At 40.8% G+C, this 16134-nt stretch overlaps 1 protein-coding gene across 2 annotated transcripts in view; it reads left to right on the top strand.

Moving 5' to 3' along the window:
• Positions 1–16134, top strand: part of MGAT4A (alpha-1,3-mannosyl-glycoprotein 4-beta-N-acetylglucosaminyltransferase A) — an 86740-nt gene that overhangs the window by 27983 nt on the left and 42623 nt on the right. For both annotated transcript variants that reach the window (XM_069757499.1, XM_069757500.1), the window contains exons 3-9: positions 3171–3338; positions 7385–7525; positions 10244–10377; positions 10806–10852; positions 15236–15349; positions 15725–15800; positions 15978–16092. In XM_069757499.1, coding sequence (XP_069613600.1) covers positions 3171–3338; positions 7385–7525; positions 10244–10377; positions 10806–10852; positions 15236–15349; positions 15725–15800; positions 15978–16092 — 795 coding nt within the window. The remainder of the gene's footprint in view (positions 1–3170; positions 3339–7384; positions 7526–10243; positions 10378–10805; positions 10853–15235; positions 15350–15724; positions 15801–15977; positions 16093–16134) is intronic.

Below are 16134 nucleotides of genomic sequence, written 5' to 3'. Positions count from 1 at the left end.
TTTTGGGCTGAAAGTGCCCCTCTCGGCTTATACTCGAGTCACGGTGGGCGGCAGGGTCGGCGGGTGAAGGGGAGAGGGCTCTGAGGCATACTCACCTAGTCCCGGCGCTCCTGACGCTCCCCCTGCCCGTCCCACGGTCTCCGGGTGCCGCAGCTCTTCCCCTGTTCAGTGGTCACATGGGACCGCTCATTAGAGAAATTAATATGGACTCCACTCCCATAGGGGTGGAGCCACCTATTCATTTCTCTGAGCGGTGCCAGTGACCGCTGACAGGAAGAGCTGCGGCACCTGGAGACAGTGTGACAGGCAGGGGGAGCGCCGGGACTAGGTGAGTATTTTATATTCACCTGTCCGCGTTCCACACGCCGGGCGCCGCTCCATCTTCCCGTCCTCTGGCACTGACTGTGCAGGTCAGAGGGCGCGATGACGCATATAGTGTGCGCGCCGCCCTCTGCCTGATCAGTTAGTGCGGAGAGACGCCGGGACGGGACGCTGAGGAGCTGCAAGCAAGAGAGGTGAGTATGGCATTTTTTTTTTATTATTGCAGCAGCAGCAGCAGTGGCACAGCTTTATACGGAGCATCTATGGGGCAAAAATGAACGGTGCAGAGCACTATATGGCACAGCTATGGGGCAAGAATGAACGGTGCATAGCACTATATGGCACAGTTATGGGGCAAGAATGAACAGTGCAGAGCACTATATGGCACAGCTATGGGGAAAGAATGAACGGTGCAGAGCACTATTTGGCACAGCTATTGGGCAAGAATGAACGGTGCAGAGCACTATATGGCACAGCTATGGGGCAATAATGAACGGTGCAGAGCACTATATGGCACAGCTATGGAGCAATAATGAACGGTGCAGAGCACTATATGGCACAGCTATGGGGCAAGAATGAACGGTGCAGAGCACTATATAGCACAGCTATGGGGCAATAATGAATGGTGCAGAGCACTATATGGCACACCTTTCTATGGTACATCTATAGGGCAATAATGAACGGTGCAGAGCACTATATGGCACAGCTATGGGGCCATAATGAGCGGTATGGAGCATCTATTTTTATTTTTGAAATTCACCGGTAGCTGCTGCATTTTCCATCCTAGGCTTATACTCGAGTCAATAAGTTTTCCCAGTTTTTGTGGCAAAATTAGGGGGGTCGGCTTATACTCGGGTCGGCTTATACTCGAGTATATACGGTAGTTGTTTTTTTTAAACCATAATTTTTTTTTATAGTGGTAATTCGAGATACACTTGTTTGATGCATATAGGCAACATACACTGTTCCCCCTGGATAATTCTGCTGAAATTCTAATTATTCTGGGTCTGCAGGCGGCTTTATTCGGTACGTTGTAAAGTCGCTGATTACAGAATTCTGCACTAAAATTGTCCACTTTGTTCTGATTCTGCTTAGAGCGTATATTTATAAACCTCAAAGACAAAGAGGAACGCTGGCAAATAACTTGAATTTCACTCTGGACGCTCCATTAACCATGTAGTAACTGTATCTAAAAATAAAAATGCAGAGATGGGGACTGTACATTGTGAGCCTCATTGATGTCACTGATTGACAGTGACGTGGAATATGTTGACATTTTTAAAAGCAAAAGAAAATACTTTGTCTTAAATTTTGAATCTCTGTTGGATTTGTGGTGATCATTGGTAACAGTTGAAAATCTCCTGTCATTTGATATTTGCATTATTTTTCTATTTTTAAGAAATTATTAAATCTTAAGATAAAGGGATAAATGATTGTTCCTATTGGAAAAACTAATCGTAGTGACATATTCCATATTAGCATTTTATTTTGGAATGTATCTCTACCCTTATAAGTAGGGATGTGATTGGTCAGTAATCTGGGATATCTGATATTCCAGCATCTGCAAAACTCTGTTAATGATGTAGAAAAGAGCCTTTTTTTGTAGTAAAATAGATTAGATGGATACACCCTGCTCAGCATAAATGAGTATATCCCCTTTGAAATGTTAGATTTTATTCAGTATCCCACTGAACAAATAACCATTTCAAATATTTTGTCAAGAATGGGTTTCATGGACCATTTTTTTAACCCATGATGTGAAAGTAAGGGTATTAATTTAACTTTCATTACAAAATCTTCAGTTTTACTCAAACTGAGTAATTTCCTCTGGTAGCCTAGTTTTGCTAATTCCCCCTTACACTGATCACATGCACGCATGCAATGAAGGATTGCGTACTGATGCTGGACAGCAGAGTTGGCAAACTTTCCGCTCCCATCCCATTCCAGGCAGCAGTCAGTGTCTCTTATGTCAGATATAGACACTCCTGCTGTAGTGTCTTCTATTTGAGATGTAAATGCTCCAGCCACAGTAGTGTCTCCTGTTTTAAGATGTATATGCTCCAGCCCCAGTGTTTTCTATGTGAGATGCAGATGCTCCAGCGCCAGTATCTCCTATGTGAGATGTAGAAGCTTCAGCACCGGCATCTCCTATGTGAGATGTAGAAGCTTCAGCCCCGGCATCTCCTATGTGAGATGTAGAATCTGTGTTTGGAATAACTACAGCTATAATTTCTTTACAAAACTTATCGCGAAGAGTCAACAGTGCTTCTGACTGATTCAAAACTGGAAAATCTGTTACAAGTAGCAACATCAATGCCTCCCCCTCAAATAAAAAAAAATCCGCATTAGCCATCACATTAAGAGTGAGTTATTTGTTTTACCACATTATAGCAGGATAATTTTTAAGCTGATTATGTTGTATGGCCCGATAACTGATGTTACAAATATACAAGTGGCTTTCGCAGAAAAAGTTCCCAACCCCTGTTATAAAGTGACAGAAAGCTGGTAATCTTTGGTGGAGGTGTGGTTGGACTAGGAGGCACAAGGCCAGTTGTCCTGAAGTTCTAATCATCTGCTGATAAAACACTGATTATATTGAAACCGCAAAATATAGCCTAGTAAGTGACCCGTCCCTGTAATCGGGCTCTTTTCTACTACACCGTGATGCTCTCAGATTACGTAGCAAAAACCTGCCGATTAGATTCCCTTTAACTTTTATACTTGCAAATGATTTTTCTAGAGATGCCTGTTGGTGGGGATTATTTTATATTGTGATAGAGGAAAACTAATACGGTGCTTATTTCTGTATAAATTATAACTGAGGCATTGGCATGATTTTATTTCTGCAGAGAAATTGATTGCTTATCAGCGGGAATTCCATGCTCTGAAGGAACGGTTACGAATTGCTGAACACCGAACTCTCCAGCGCTCCTCAGAGCTCCATGCCATCCTGGATGAGTTCAGGAGGGCAGTGGTGGAGGCAAATGGAAGCAGAGATGCTTTAAGTCATTTTTCAGGTAAACTGCTATGTTCCCTTTACAAATTATAATATTTCCATACACTGACAAGATTTTGTTACCTTTATGGACAGTTAAAGGGACTACCTGAAGTAAATATCTGACAGTTTAAAATATTAATATGACCCCCAAGAGCCAATTTTAGGAGCCCTATATCTATATTCTTTGGTCAGATTGCTTTTTGAATGCCTTCCGTTGTACCCTGAGCTTTCTTATTTGCAAAAATCTTCTATAAATAAATCTAATCCAAGGTTCAGCGTTTCCACTGCTTCAGGTTTTGACATGTCACAGAATCCAGATGTTGTTTTGTGATGATTATGACTTTCAGTGATGCATGTATGTTTTATGCATTGTATTTGTGCATGGATTTGCGAGAGAAAGGATTCCATTAAGGGGTTTCTTTTCTTTAGAAATAGCGAAAAGCCGGGCAACTGTTTGCCTGCAGTCTCAGCAGCGTACACTGACTGGAGATTATGCATGTCTACAGATGTCACATTAAATACAGGCCAGTGATTTGAGATGACAGTACAGTAGGAATCCCCTGTAGGGCATTATTTAAAAATCACTTTTGTGTTCCAGGATTTGTCTAATAGGATAGGACTGCTGACTGTGCAGAATGAAATGATGAGATCATTACTTGGGTGCATAACTACATTAGGCACGGTAGAGAACCGAAATGTCACATGTAACATTCACACTTTGGTCAAACATATAATACCATGATACAACTAAATATAAAAAATACAACTTGGGATGCTGAGTAAAATCTAAAGAAAACAAAAATGCAATGATTTGAAGAAAAATCTTATAGCCGTATTTTATTCACAACAAAACTAGAACACAGTTCAGAAGGAGAAAATTAGACATTTTTCCATTTCCTTTGAAAAAAAAAAGCAGTTAGAAGTTGATGTCGGCAACACATCTCAAAATCTCAGAAAATGTTGGAACGGGGTTAACAGAAGGCTGGAAAAGTAATTTAGTAATTAGTACTAATGAATTACAGCTGGAGGGTCTGTTTTCTATTAGGGCACCCTGCTGTGTCAAGAGAGCATGTTAAGAGAGGCAGAGTCTCTCATAAGCAAAGATGGTCAGAGATTCACCAATCTGTGTCTAAAAACTGTAGAACAATTTTGGAAAAATGTTCTTTAATGTAAAATTGCAAAGACTTTGACTATCCCATCACCTACTATGTATAAGATCATCAAAAGATTTCAATATTTTTCAGAAATTATGTGCAAAACGGCTATAATCCAGTCGTGCAAATCCACTGCATAAGCTCAGGAATACTTTCCAAAATCGTAGTCTATGAATACAGTTCACCGTGCAATCCACAAATGCAAGTGTAGCACTTTCATGCAAAGAAGAATCCATATATTAATGTTATCCAGAAACTGTGCCATCTTTTCTGGGCCAAAGCTCTTTTAAAATGGACCAAGACAAAATGGAAAATTGTTCTGTGGTCAAATGAATCAAAATGTTAAATTCTTTATGGAAATGGTGGACTTAAGCTGGATGGCCTCACTGCTCTTATCAGCACACAGTTGAAAAGCCTGCATCTCTGATCGAATAGGGCTGCATTATTACCTATAACATGGGCTTCTTACACATCATTAAGGACCCTATCAATGCTGAGCATTACAGAGCGGTTTTAGACCAACATATTGTCCCATCCTGACATCATCTATTTCAGGAAAGGCCGTACATATTTTAGGAAGACAATGCTAAGCTATCAGGCTGTGTGCACACAATGCTGATTTAGTGCGGATCCACAGCGTTTTTTTCCGTACAGAAACGCTGCAGTTCCGCACAGTGATTTACAGTACAATGTAAATCAATAGAAAAAAAAAAATCCTGTGCTAATGGTGTGGAAAAATCCGCATGAAAACCGCTGCGGATCAAAAGTAGCATGTCACTTCTTTTGTGCGGTACTGCAGCGTTATTGAACCCTTCCATTATAGAAATCCGCAGGGGTAAAAAACACAGAAATCCGCAGCAAATCTGCAGCAAATCCGCAACAAAAATGCACAAAATCCGCATAAAAAAACGCATCAAATCTGCACCTGCATTTTCTGCCAGGAGATGCAGATTTTGCGCAGAAAATTCTGCACCACAATCCGCAACGTGTTCACATAGCCTTAGTCTAAATAATCAATCATTGCATTCTTGCTTTCTTTACATTTTACAGCATCCCAACCTTTTTGGAATTAGGGTTGTATATATGTAAATATAATACATAACAAGTTATTTAAAGTACATGTTAATATATATGCTGGACATCCCATTGGTCCAACCAGTGCCCCTGGAGATAAGGGGGTCCACTTCCAAAGCAGATGGAATTGTGCATTATGATGAGCTAAGGGACTGCAAACGGCCCACATATTGTTCTTGTACAGGGACCCTCTTCTCTCTGTGTCCACCACTGATCTCTGGCATGGTAACATACCAAAAATTAGATGTAACCTGGTGTGTGTGTGTGTGTGTGTGTGTGTGTGTTCGTGCGCTTCCTGTGTTGTGCTTATTATCAGTAATCAATAATATTTTACAAATTTCTTTTTTTTTTTTTTACTACAGCCTAAGAACTAACAAGCAGGTAGTTGCTAGCAGTGATCCGAGCATGCTTGGGTGTTATTCGAGTATCTTTGGTGTGCTCAGATAATGTTTGAGTCCCTGTGGGTGCATGGTTCGCAGCCTGTTTGTTAGGCAGCCGCAACACATGTGGGGATTGCCTAACAGCCGCAAAACATTGAGCCGCAGGGACTCAAAGACCATGTTTGTGGAAACAGTAAGTGTCTATGGTGCAAAATGTTGAAACATGGATGTACTGGTTTTAAATCAAGGGTGACTGGAGAAACTTTTGAGGTTTACCAACATCTGACCTGTGACACGTCATTTTCTGTTTACCTGTTGGAGCGTGGGATCGGTCTCCAGTATGTGTGAAGCACCACGTTGCAGGTTCACAGCAGAATGAATGGCCACAGGCACAACATCAAAAATGGAGTAACCAACCATAGCCTGTCAAGGCATTTCCTAATGTACCACCAAAAAAGGCATGATTAATTTGTTTGACCATTCTTGAACATATACCCGAGACTAGTCCGGATTGGATACAGAGGCTGAATAACAGGTTCTGATTAATAATAGTATTAAGTTTATAGGTTTCTGTATTAACGCAAATAAGTCCTGGCCAACGATTTTGGTCCAGATCTAGTGGAGTCGCCCAGTGGGATGGGACCTTAGGAGTATTTGAATTGTACCCACTTATTATTATTATTATTAACTATTATTTTTTTTATCCTCTTTCTAACAATTGTTTAGTTTCTAATATTGTTTTGACTTTTATGTGATTTGTAATCATGTAAATTTTACTTATATTCATGATTTTTAAAGCCAGTATGCCGTTAATTATCACCCAATCACATCAGTGCCTATGTCTTTACAGTACTGAGTGTGGTATACATTTTGTAACTTCCTGATGAAGGGGCCAGATCATCCCTGAAACGCATTGTTGAATAAATCGACTTTTCTGATCTGACCTGGGTGGTTCCTGACTCAGAGCATGGCCCCCCGTGTATCTCCACCGCCCACCTTTCATGGTTTTTCACAGTTTCCTTTGGTTGTTATAGAAGTGCAATTGTTGCTCAATCCTATAGATCAATAGGATTATCTGACAAAATGTCTACATCTAGTCCCAACTCTTATGCATCTCTCACTACGTGTCCTATTAAACCTGTCTACAGCTCATGCTAATGGCTGCTACGCGGGGAAAAATATATATACTACAAATGGCGCTCCAATACTTTAAAGGTATATAATGAAAGCACAATTCTTCAACATAAAAGCTATGGGATGTTCGTGGTTGGAGGTACTCTTTAATATAGTAGACATTGATGCTGCCTGCTGACCACACGTTTTCGCTTATATGACCAATCTGATTGTGTTACACTTTATATGTAGGGACTGCATTGCTTTGTTAGCATTGATTTATGATAATTTAGTGCATCACACAATTCTAAACTTCAATGTTTCTTGTCTTTGTTTTTTTCTAGATGAAGCTCAGAAATTGTTAAAGGATTTAAATTACAGAAAATCTCTTCAAGTGCCAAATATTTACTACCATATGCCTCATTTATTAAACCATGAAGGAAGCCTCCAGCCTGCTGTGCAGGTTGGTCTTGGAAGAACAGGAGGTACGAACTTCCAAGATAAATGCATAATCTGTCTGTCAAAATCATCAATACATAGTTGTTGTTTTTTAGTTTTCCATTTTTTCCTATTTTTTTTTTTTTTTTTCTGTGCTCTTTTTTTCCATTTTTCATTCCTTGTTTATCCCTCTCATTTCTGTCTTTCGTTCAGCAGGATTATGCTCTTTTATGTAAAGCGGGCATAAATACGGCTGAACTAGATCTTAACTTTTCTTTGGTTCTGCTAATGTGAAACATAAGCATGTGCAGATCCATCAAAACTACCTGGATCTGTCCACTCGTGTGATAAATCCACAGGGGACAGAATTGCTGTGGATTATGCCTGCGGATTTGTACAGGTAATATCCACCATTGAATAAAGAAGCAGGGAGGTTGAAGACATTTTACGAGTTTCATTCTCGTGCTGTGCAGAAATATACGTGAGCATGCAGCTTGTTCATTTGGCTGGGTATTTGCCACAGATTTTAAAGACCTGGTTTTACATTAGAAGGGGCAAAATCTGCTGTGAATTTTCTCTAAAATTTGCATACTTTGTGGCAAACTCTACAGCAGACATGCCTATCCTTCGTGGACTGAGTTGGCAGATTGAATCTCTTCTGCATATATTGCTCCAATCTTTTAGGGTGAAAAGGATTAATTCAAGGAGTTTCCTAGATTCCATTGTTACTTAAATGTTTCTTTTAGCATGAAAACAAATGAAGTGATGACATTTTGTTCGTTAGAAAGATTCTTTGAGTTACTTTAAACATGGATATGAATTAATAAATATATAAGTGGTAAATGTCAGTGCTTACAAATTAGAGGTTAGATAAATATTACACTTAATACCAGGATAATTTTACAACGATTATACAGATTAATTAAACATGCCCCCTATTTGTAAAGTCTAAAGGTACCGTTACACTAAACGATCTACCAACGATCACGACCAGCGATACGACCTGGCCGTGATCGTTGGTAAGTCGTTGTGTGGTCGCTGGAGAGCTGTCACACAGACAGCTCTCCAGCGACCAACGATGCCGAAGTCCCCGGGTATAGGCCGCGCTTAGTAACCCGATATTTACCCTGGTTACCATTGTAAATGTAAAAAAAAAACCACAACATACTCACATTCCGGTGTCTGTCACGTCCCTCGCCGTCAGCTTCCCGCACTGACTGTCAGCGCCGGCCGGCCGTAAAGCAGAGCACAGCGGTGACGTAACCGCTGTGCTTTACGGCCGGCGCTCACAGTCAGTGCGGGAAGCTGACAGCGAGGGACGTGACAGACACCGGAATGTAAGTATGTAGTGCTTGTTTTTTTTTTAGGTAACCAGGGTAAATATCGGGTTACTAAGCGCGGCCCTGCGCTTAGTAACCCGATGTTTACCCTGGTTACAAGTGAACACATCGCTGGATCGGCGTCACACACGCCGATCCAGCGGTGACAGCGGGTGATCCAGTGACGAAATAAAGTTCTGGCCTTGTAGCTCCGACCAGTGATGTCACAGCAGGATCCTAATCGCTGCTGCGTGTCAAACACAACGAGATCGCTATCCAGGACGCTGCAACGTCACGGATCGCTATAGTTATTGTTCAAAAGTTGCTCAGTGTGAAGGTATCTTAACATATGTGTGGTACTATGTAGCAACATTTTATATTATGTATGTATGAGAGGAAGAAAGGCAAAGTGACCTGAGCGTCTGCAAGCTGAAAGGATGACGATTGATCTTTCCAGATGTGCTGTTTTTTCTAAATATTGTCTCATCCAAATGTAATTAGTACAGTACGTCATCGCAGATCTTCAGGTACCGTCACACTAGACGATATCGCTAGCGATCCGTGACGTTGCAGCGTCCTCGCTAGCGATATCGTCCAGTGTGACAGGCAGCAGCGATCAGGATCCTGCTGTGCTGTCGCTGGTCGGGGAAGAAAGTCCAGAACTTTATTTGGTCGCTGGACTCCCCGCAGACATCGCTGAATCGGCGTGTGTGACACCGATTCAGCGATGTCTTCACTGGTAACCAGGGTAAACATCGGGTAACTAAGCGCAGGGCCGCGCTTAGTAACCCGATGTTTACCCTGGTTACCATCCTAAAAGTAAAAAAAAACAAACACTACATACTTACCTACAGCCGTCTGTCCTCCAGCGCTGTGCTCTGTACTCCTCCTGTACTGTCTGTGTGAGCGTCGGTCAGCCGGAAAGCAGAGCGGTGACGTCACCGCTCTGCTTTCCGGCCGCTGTGCTCACACAGACAGTACAGGAGGAGTGCAGAGCACAGCGCTGGAGGACAGACGGCTGTAGGTAAGTATGTAGTGTTTGTTTTTTTTACTTTTAGGATGGTAACCAGGGTAAACATCGGGTTACTAAGCGCAGCCCTGCGCTTAGTTACCCGATGTTTACCCTGGTTACCGGCATCGTTGGTCGCTGGAGAGCTGTCTGTGTGACAGCTCTCCAGCGACCAAACAGCGACGCTGCAGCGATCCGGATCGTTGTCGGTATCGCTGCAGCGTCGCTAAGTGTGACGGTACCTTTCGAGTTAGCTGTTTGCTGTCAGATTCCAGTCTGGTGAAATCTTGTTAGTAAAACAAACACAATTTACGTAACAAGGAGATGATGTGATCTAACATAACTTGTAGGTTTTCTATTAAATAAAAAATTCTCTTATTCTGTATTTTTGTGACTTTGTAAACATTCTTTGTCTTTTTGTTTTTTTTTCCTGCCAGTGTCAATTGTAATGGGCATCCCAACCGTAAAAAGGAAAGTTAAGTCTTATTTGAGTGAGACTCTACATTCGCTAATTGATAAATTGTCTCCAGAAGAAAAACTCGACTGTGTTATAATAGTCTTCATTGGAGAGGTAAGTACATCCCGAGTATATAAGATACAATCTGTTGTACATTTTACATCAGTGAGAAGGGAAGGACCCAGTAAAGCCTTAGTGATTTCCACTCTTGCCGAGCAGCTTGGGGGCCAACCAGCGGCAACATTAGCGTGAAGTCTGTAAATTATTATTTGCGTAACTTAGAAATGATAGGTTGTGCATTTCTATGTTTGTTAGGTTTCACAGTAAAAAAAAACATTCTTAGTGTATTAAAAATATACATAATGTATTTAGCAGATAAGAGTCTGTTCACACTGCATTTGTAGAGAGGAGGTATCTCTTATGAAATGCTATGCTTTCCTACTGCATACATTGCTTGTAAAGCCCAAAATGTAGTCTGCTATACAAAAGACACACACATAAGCATGTGCTATTAGTTCTGATATGTCATTTTCTCTCTCTAGACAGACCTTGAATATGTACATAGTGTGGTCGGCAGCTTAGAGAAAGAGTAAGTTAATTCTTGATAAATGCATATACATAAATAGCATGTACTCTCAACAGTTCATTATCAGCCCAGATATTGATGATTTGCACTCGTTAATTATTCATAACTGTTAATGAATGCTATTCGCGCTTCTCATAATGCTTTTTGAAAAATTATTTTATTCTCTACCTTGTGTTGGTTGATTGTAGATTGTCATCTTTTTCCATAGTTTGGAAATTAGATTCTTTTATTTGCTGTACCATGCAAGGGACACCTTATGTGGGTGGAAGGAGATGCAGGGGACGCATATTGGGTAAGAGAGATGCAAAGGAAATGCATATGCGGAGAGGGTGCAGGGGACATTATTTGTGTGGCGTGAGATGCAGGGAACTGACTAGCAGTGAGTCTATAGTTAGGCAAAAATATTCTCTAGAACTGAGATATTGACTGCCTATTTGGGTTCCTGATTTACTTTCTAGTAACCCTTCAAACCTCTTTGAATTAACCTCCAAAAATTGCATTGAAAAATTTTATTCTCTGGGTTGCTGTATACAAAGAAAAGCGCCAATAGTGATAAGGTATGATGAAACTGAAAATCTGTTCCAGTTAATCAGAACTGAATCATGAGATGTCAGGAGTGTAACATGAAGTCTGTGGGTTAAAGGGGTAACGAGTGACCTGTCAGTATAAGGACACTTATAAGCCATGCAATACTCCTCTGGGAAATTAAATATGTAAATTGCCTCTTCAGTGAGGAAGGCGACTGGAGCTCTAGTGCCACTGATTGGAAGTAGTAATCTTAACAGTCATGGCTGGAGTCAGCCTAGCCTATAAAAAAAAAAAAAAAAAATCAGTCCGATGTTGATCCAGAAAGGTAGGACAAGTACAATGCGATTTTTCTCACCTAGCATCTGTATGACATCTTTGACATGCACATCCAATCTGTATGCAATGTGTTTTTAGCATCATCTTTTACATGTCATTGTCATTTAAACCTAGTTTACAAATGAGTAAAGCAATCTTGTTCTGTAGATATTTAATGTCACAAGCTCCACACATAAAATAAACTAGCACCCTTTAGTGCCTTTCATGTGGCAGTAAAGGGTGTTTAGCCTTTTTTAACCTATTAAATAATTTATTTAAAGGAAATGGCGTGGTATCCCACCATTTTTAATAACCAGCTAAGGGAAAGCTGACAGTTGTGAGCTGGTGTTATTATTCTGGGAATGGGCCAATATCAATGGAGCTTCTAAGCCTATTAATAGCAGCTCACAGCTGTCTGCGTATCATTTACTGGTTATTAAAAAGGGTGAACCAAATAAACTGATGTGGTCCTTCCTATTGTTAATAACCAGCAAAGGCTAAGCAGACAGCTGTTGGCTGATATTAATAGGTTGAGAAGGAGAAGAAGCCATTGATATTGGTTTCTTCACAGACTAACACCAGCACTCAGCCGCTCCAGAAATGTTGCATCCATTAGATGCGCCATTTCTGGCACTTCTCCTCAGCTATTCCCGATTGTCACTGCACCAGAGCAATCAGGGTAATTGTTTTGAGGTTAATGTCTGCTGTATAATGTCCGCTGACATCAAGCCCAGGGGTTAGCAATGGAAAGTTGTCTGTCAAACACCATTACTAACCCCATAATCAAAAGAAATAAACACACATGAGAGGTGACCTCAGTAATATGACCGCTCACCACTGCCACTGGAACACATTGAGAGTAGCGTGAGAACCAGCGGTCATGTCGTTAAGGTTACTGCAGGTCACAGCTGGCGGTTCTCACGGTAACCTCTGTGTGAGCTGCCCGCTGTGAACTGGGGTGAACTCAGTAAGTGTTACCGCAGTTCACAGCTGTCCGGGTCACATGCTGTCTTCTGTGGGTCACAAAGAGGGTACCGTGAGAACCGCCTGTTGTGACCTGTGGTAACCTTAATGACATCGCCGCTCGTCACTGCAGCCGGGTTCACGCGCTACTCGGTGTGTTCCGGCAGCCGTGGTGAGCAGTCACATTACTGATGTCACCTCTTATCACAGCCTCCAGGTGTAGCAGAGTTGGGGAACATCGTGGGACGTCCATATTATGAATTTATGGTGGCCCCTGTGGATATGTTTTTTTATAATTAATGGGTAAAAGAGGATATTTGTCTGGGTGGTTTATTTATTTTTTTTACAATTAAAGGACTTTTGTGTGTGTGCATGTTTTTTCTTTTGACTATAGGGTTAGTAATGGGGTTGTCTCACAGACACTTCTCCATTACTAACCCTGGGCTTGATGTCAGCAGTCATTACACAGCTGACATCAACCCCAAATCTATTACCCTGATTGCCAATGCGCCAGGGCAATTGGGAACAGCCGAGGCTAAGCGCCAGAATTGGTGCATATAATGGATACGCCATTTTTTGGCGTATAATCTCACTGACCTATTTCTATCAATTCTATTCTGACAGTTAGGGCTGTTAATGTACTGTACTTGGCTGATGAAATGTCGGGTTTCCTTTTGAAGTGTTTGCATAAAAATCGGAAGGCATGCTCACGGTCTGTGTGCTGTGCAATTTTTTTTCTCGCACTCATTGACTCATTGGTGAGTGCGATCCTATTCTCGCAGACAATCGCAGCATGCTGCATTTTGTTTTTTTTTCCTCAGTCTGATCTGAGCTGAGAAAAAACTTGCAGATGATCACTGACTCATTTGGTCAGCATGCAATGCAATATTTTCTTGCATTGCACTCTTCAATTTAAACGCCTGTGTGAGTGAGCCCTATGACTTAGGCTATGTGCACACATTGCGGATTAGCCTTAGGAATTTCTGGTGCGGATTCTGCCTCTCCTGGCAGAAAACACACCTGTGGATTTTTCGCGTTTTTTGTGCAGTTCCGCAGCGTTTTTTGTGCATTTCTGCTGTGGTTTTCTTGCAGATTTGCTGCGTTTTTTACCCCTGCGGTTTTCTATAATGGAATGGGTACAAAAACGCTGCAGATTTACAAAAAAGAAGTGACATGCTACTTCTTTTAAACCGCAGCGTTTCCGCAGCGGATTTTCCGCAAAGTGTGCACAGCATTTTTTTTTCTCATTGATTTACATTGTACTGTAAATCAATTGCGGATCTGCAGCGTTTCTGCACCTCAAAAAACGCTGCGGATCCACAGAGAATCCGCAACGTGTGTACATACCCTTAGGATAGCTAAAAGCCAAACCATCATGTCCATTGAAATTCTGTTTTGACTTTTATCCCAAGCCATACACAAAGACTCATTAAAGGGTCAATATTGACTTTTAGAATTGCTGCTTCCAATTGGTAGCACTAAAGTTTGTCTTCTTCCTATGTGAGGAAGCAATTTGCAAATAAAGGCTATGTTCACACTGATTTTTTTTTTTTAGCAGTTTTTTAAAGCACATCCTCTCTAAAATTAATTTTAAAAAAGCTTTGACTTAATTGCTGGACATCTATGGTTTTATTTCTTTGCCTGTGTGGATTGGATGGATTGTTACTGACATCTGGTGAGAATTTCATATCAATAGCACCTTTAGAAATATTTGCGTATAAAATTGTTGACGTGTTCAATACTTAATTCACCTGCTGTACCTGGTGGGAAAAAAAGACAGCTTGTAACTTCTTTAAAGAGGATCCTCAAGGAAACCTCTCCAACCTGGACACTGTCCAATCAAAAGGCTGCAGAGAATGCTTTAAAAGGTCTAATGTGGTGACAGATTCCCATCTAAACTATTAGATAGATTATACACTGCTGAAAAAAGTCCTACCTATGTGTGTCATATCAGATGTCTTATTGATAAATCATGTTTTATCAGTTTAAGTAAATGACCAGGCTCCCAGGCTCTGGGGCGGATGGTGCCTGGAAGATAACTCTGCCTCTAGAGCTCATTATGCATGAAGGGGAGTTACCAGTGTGATGTGTAATGCTCTTCTGATCACTGACTGCAGAGCTGTGTGTGATTTATAGCTGATACATCTGCAGTTCCTCTCGGCTTCAGCTTCTGACTCACAGACAACAAGGTTGTAATACTGTTGCAGTACAGCAGAGCTCAGAGAGCTGCAAAAAATGTGTTTTCAAGAAGACCGATTTAATTTCTCTTGTTATTTTTTAGCTACTTGTCTCACACTGGTAGCTAACCTATATGTAAAATAAGCTCTGGAGGCAGAGTTATCTTTCAGGCGACATCTTCCTCATTGCCTGAAAGCGGTCACTTACATACAAGAAAAACCTGGATTTCTCTGGTATAAGTCATTGGATTGCAGATATCAAGGTATCATTTTAGTCAGATTCCTATGACCTGCGTGCCAATATAGATGGTTTAGGAGGGTTGATCCTACTGAAAGAACTCCTCAGTGTTCACAGAACACTACCTTAGAGTCAATATTCTGACTATTTGTATTTTTTTGTTAGATTCTCAACAGAAATCAACGCTGGTTTAGTGGAAGTGATTTCTCCACCTGCGACCTATTATCCAGACTTAACAAATTTAAAAGAGACATTTGGAGACTCAAAAGAAAGAGTTAGGTATGTGATACATTTACATATTGGTATGCTTTGCCTTCATATCATAACTCTACTATCCATGACTGATGGTCATACAGAAAACAGTTACTTCCAATTTATTGCTTCTAAACATGGTTCTACATAGGGTGTACTTAATTTTTCACACACCGCTCTGCTTTTTTGTTAATTATCCTCTGTTCATCTAATGATTTTTTTTTTTTTCAATTGTGTCCTGATAAGAAAAACCATAGAATTCAAAGATGGTGTCTCATGACTGTATATTGATTCAGCTTGAAACAGTCATTTACTTTTGATGCTGTGTCCTTCTCTTTCCATATACTGTATGTATCCATCATGAAACTCTTACTATGTCATTCATTTACCCTTCTGTTACAGATGGCGAACCAAACAAAATTTAGACTATTGCTTCCTAATGATGTATGCACAGAGGAAGGGTATTTATTACATCCAGGTAAATATATCCTCATGATCTTCTTGTATATAGTACTAGCGTGGTAGAACTATGGCGTGTACCTACCACGTGCTTTCGTGAGTCTATTTGAAGTTGTGTTGGCTTTCACATGTCAATAACGAATTATCATTGGTTTTACTGAATTAATAATTGGGATAATTCCCTATATCTTTACAGCTTGAAGATGATATTGTTGCCAAGCAAAATTACTTCAGTACAATAAAGAACTTTGCACTTCAGCTGTCTAATGAAGAGTGGATGATACTGGAGTTTTCCCAGTTGGGATTCATTGGTAAGGAACTTTTAGAGGTAATCTGTCACCATCAATATGATT

Source organism: Ranitomeya imitator, chromosome 3, assembly GCF_032444005.1.
Source record: "Ranitomeya imitator isolate aRanImi1 chromosome 3, aRanImi1.pri, whole genome shotgun sequence".
Taxonomy (NCBI): Eukaryota; Metazoa; Chordata; class Amphibia; order Anura; family Dendrobatidae; genus Ranitomeya; species Ranitomeya imitator.
Note: the sequence above shows the minus strand (reverse complement) of the source record. Positions and strands in the feature narration are given on the sequence as shown.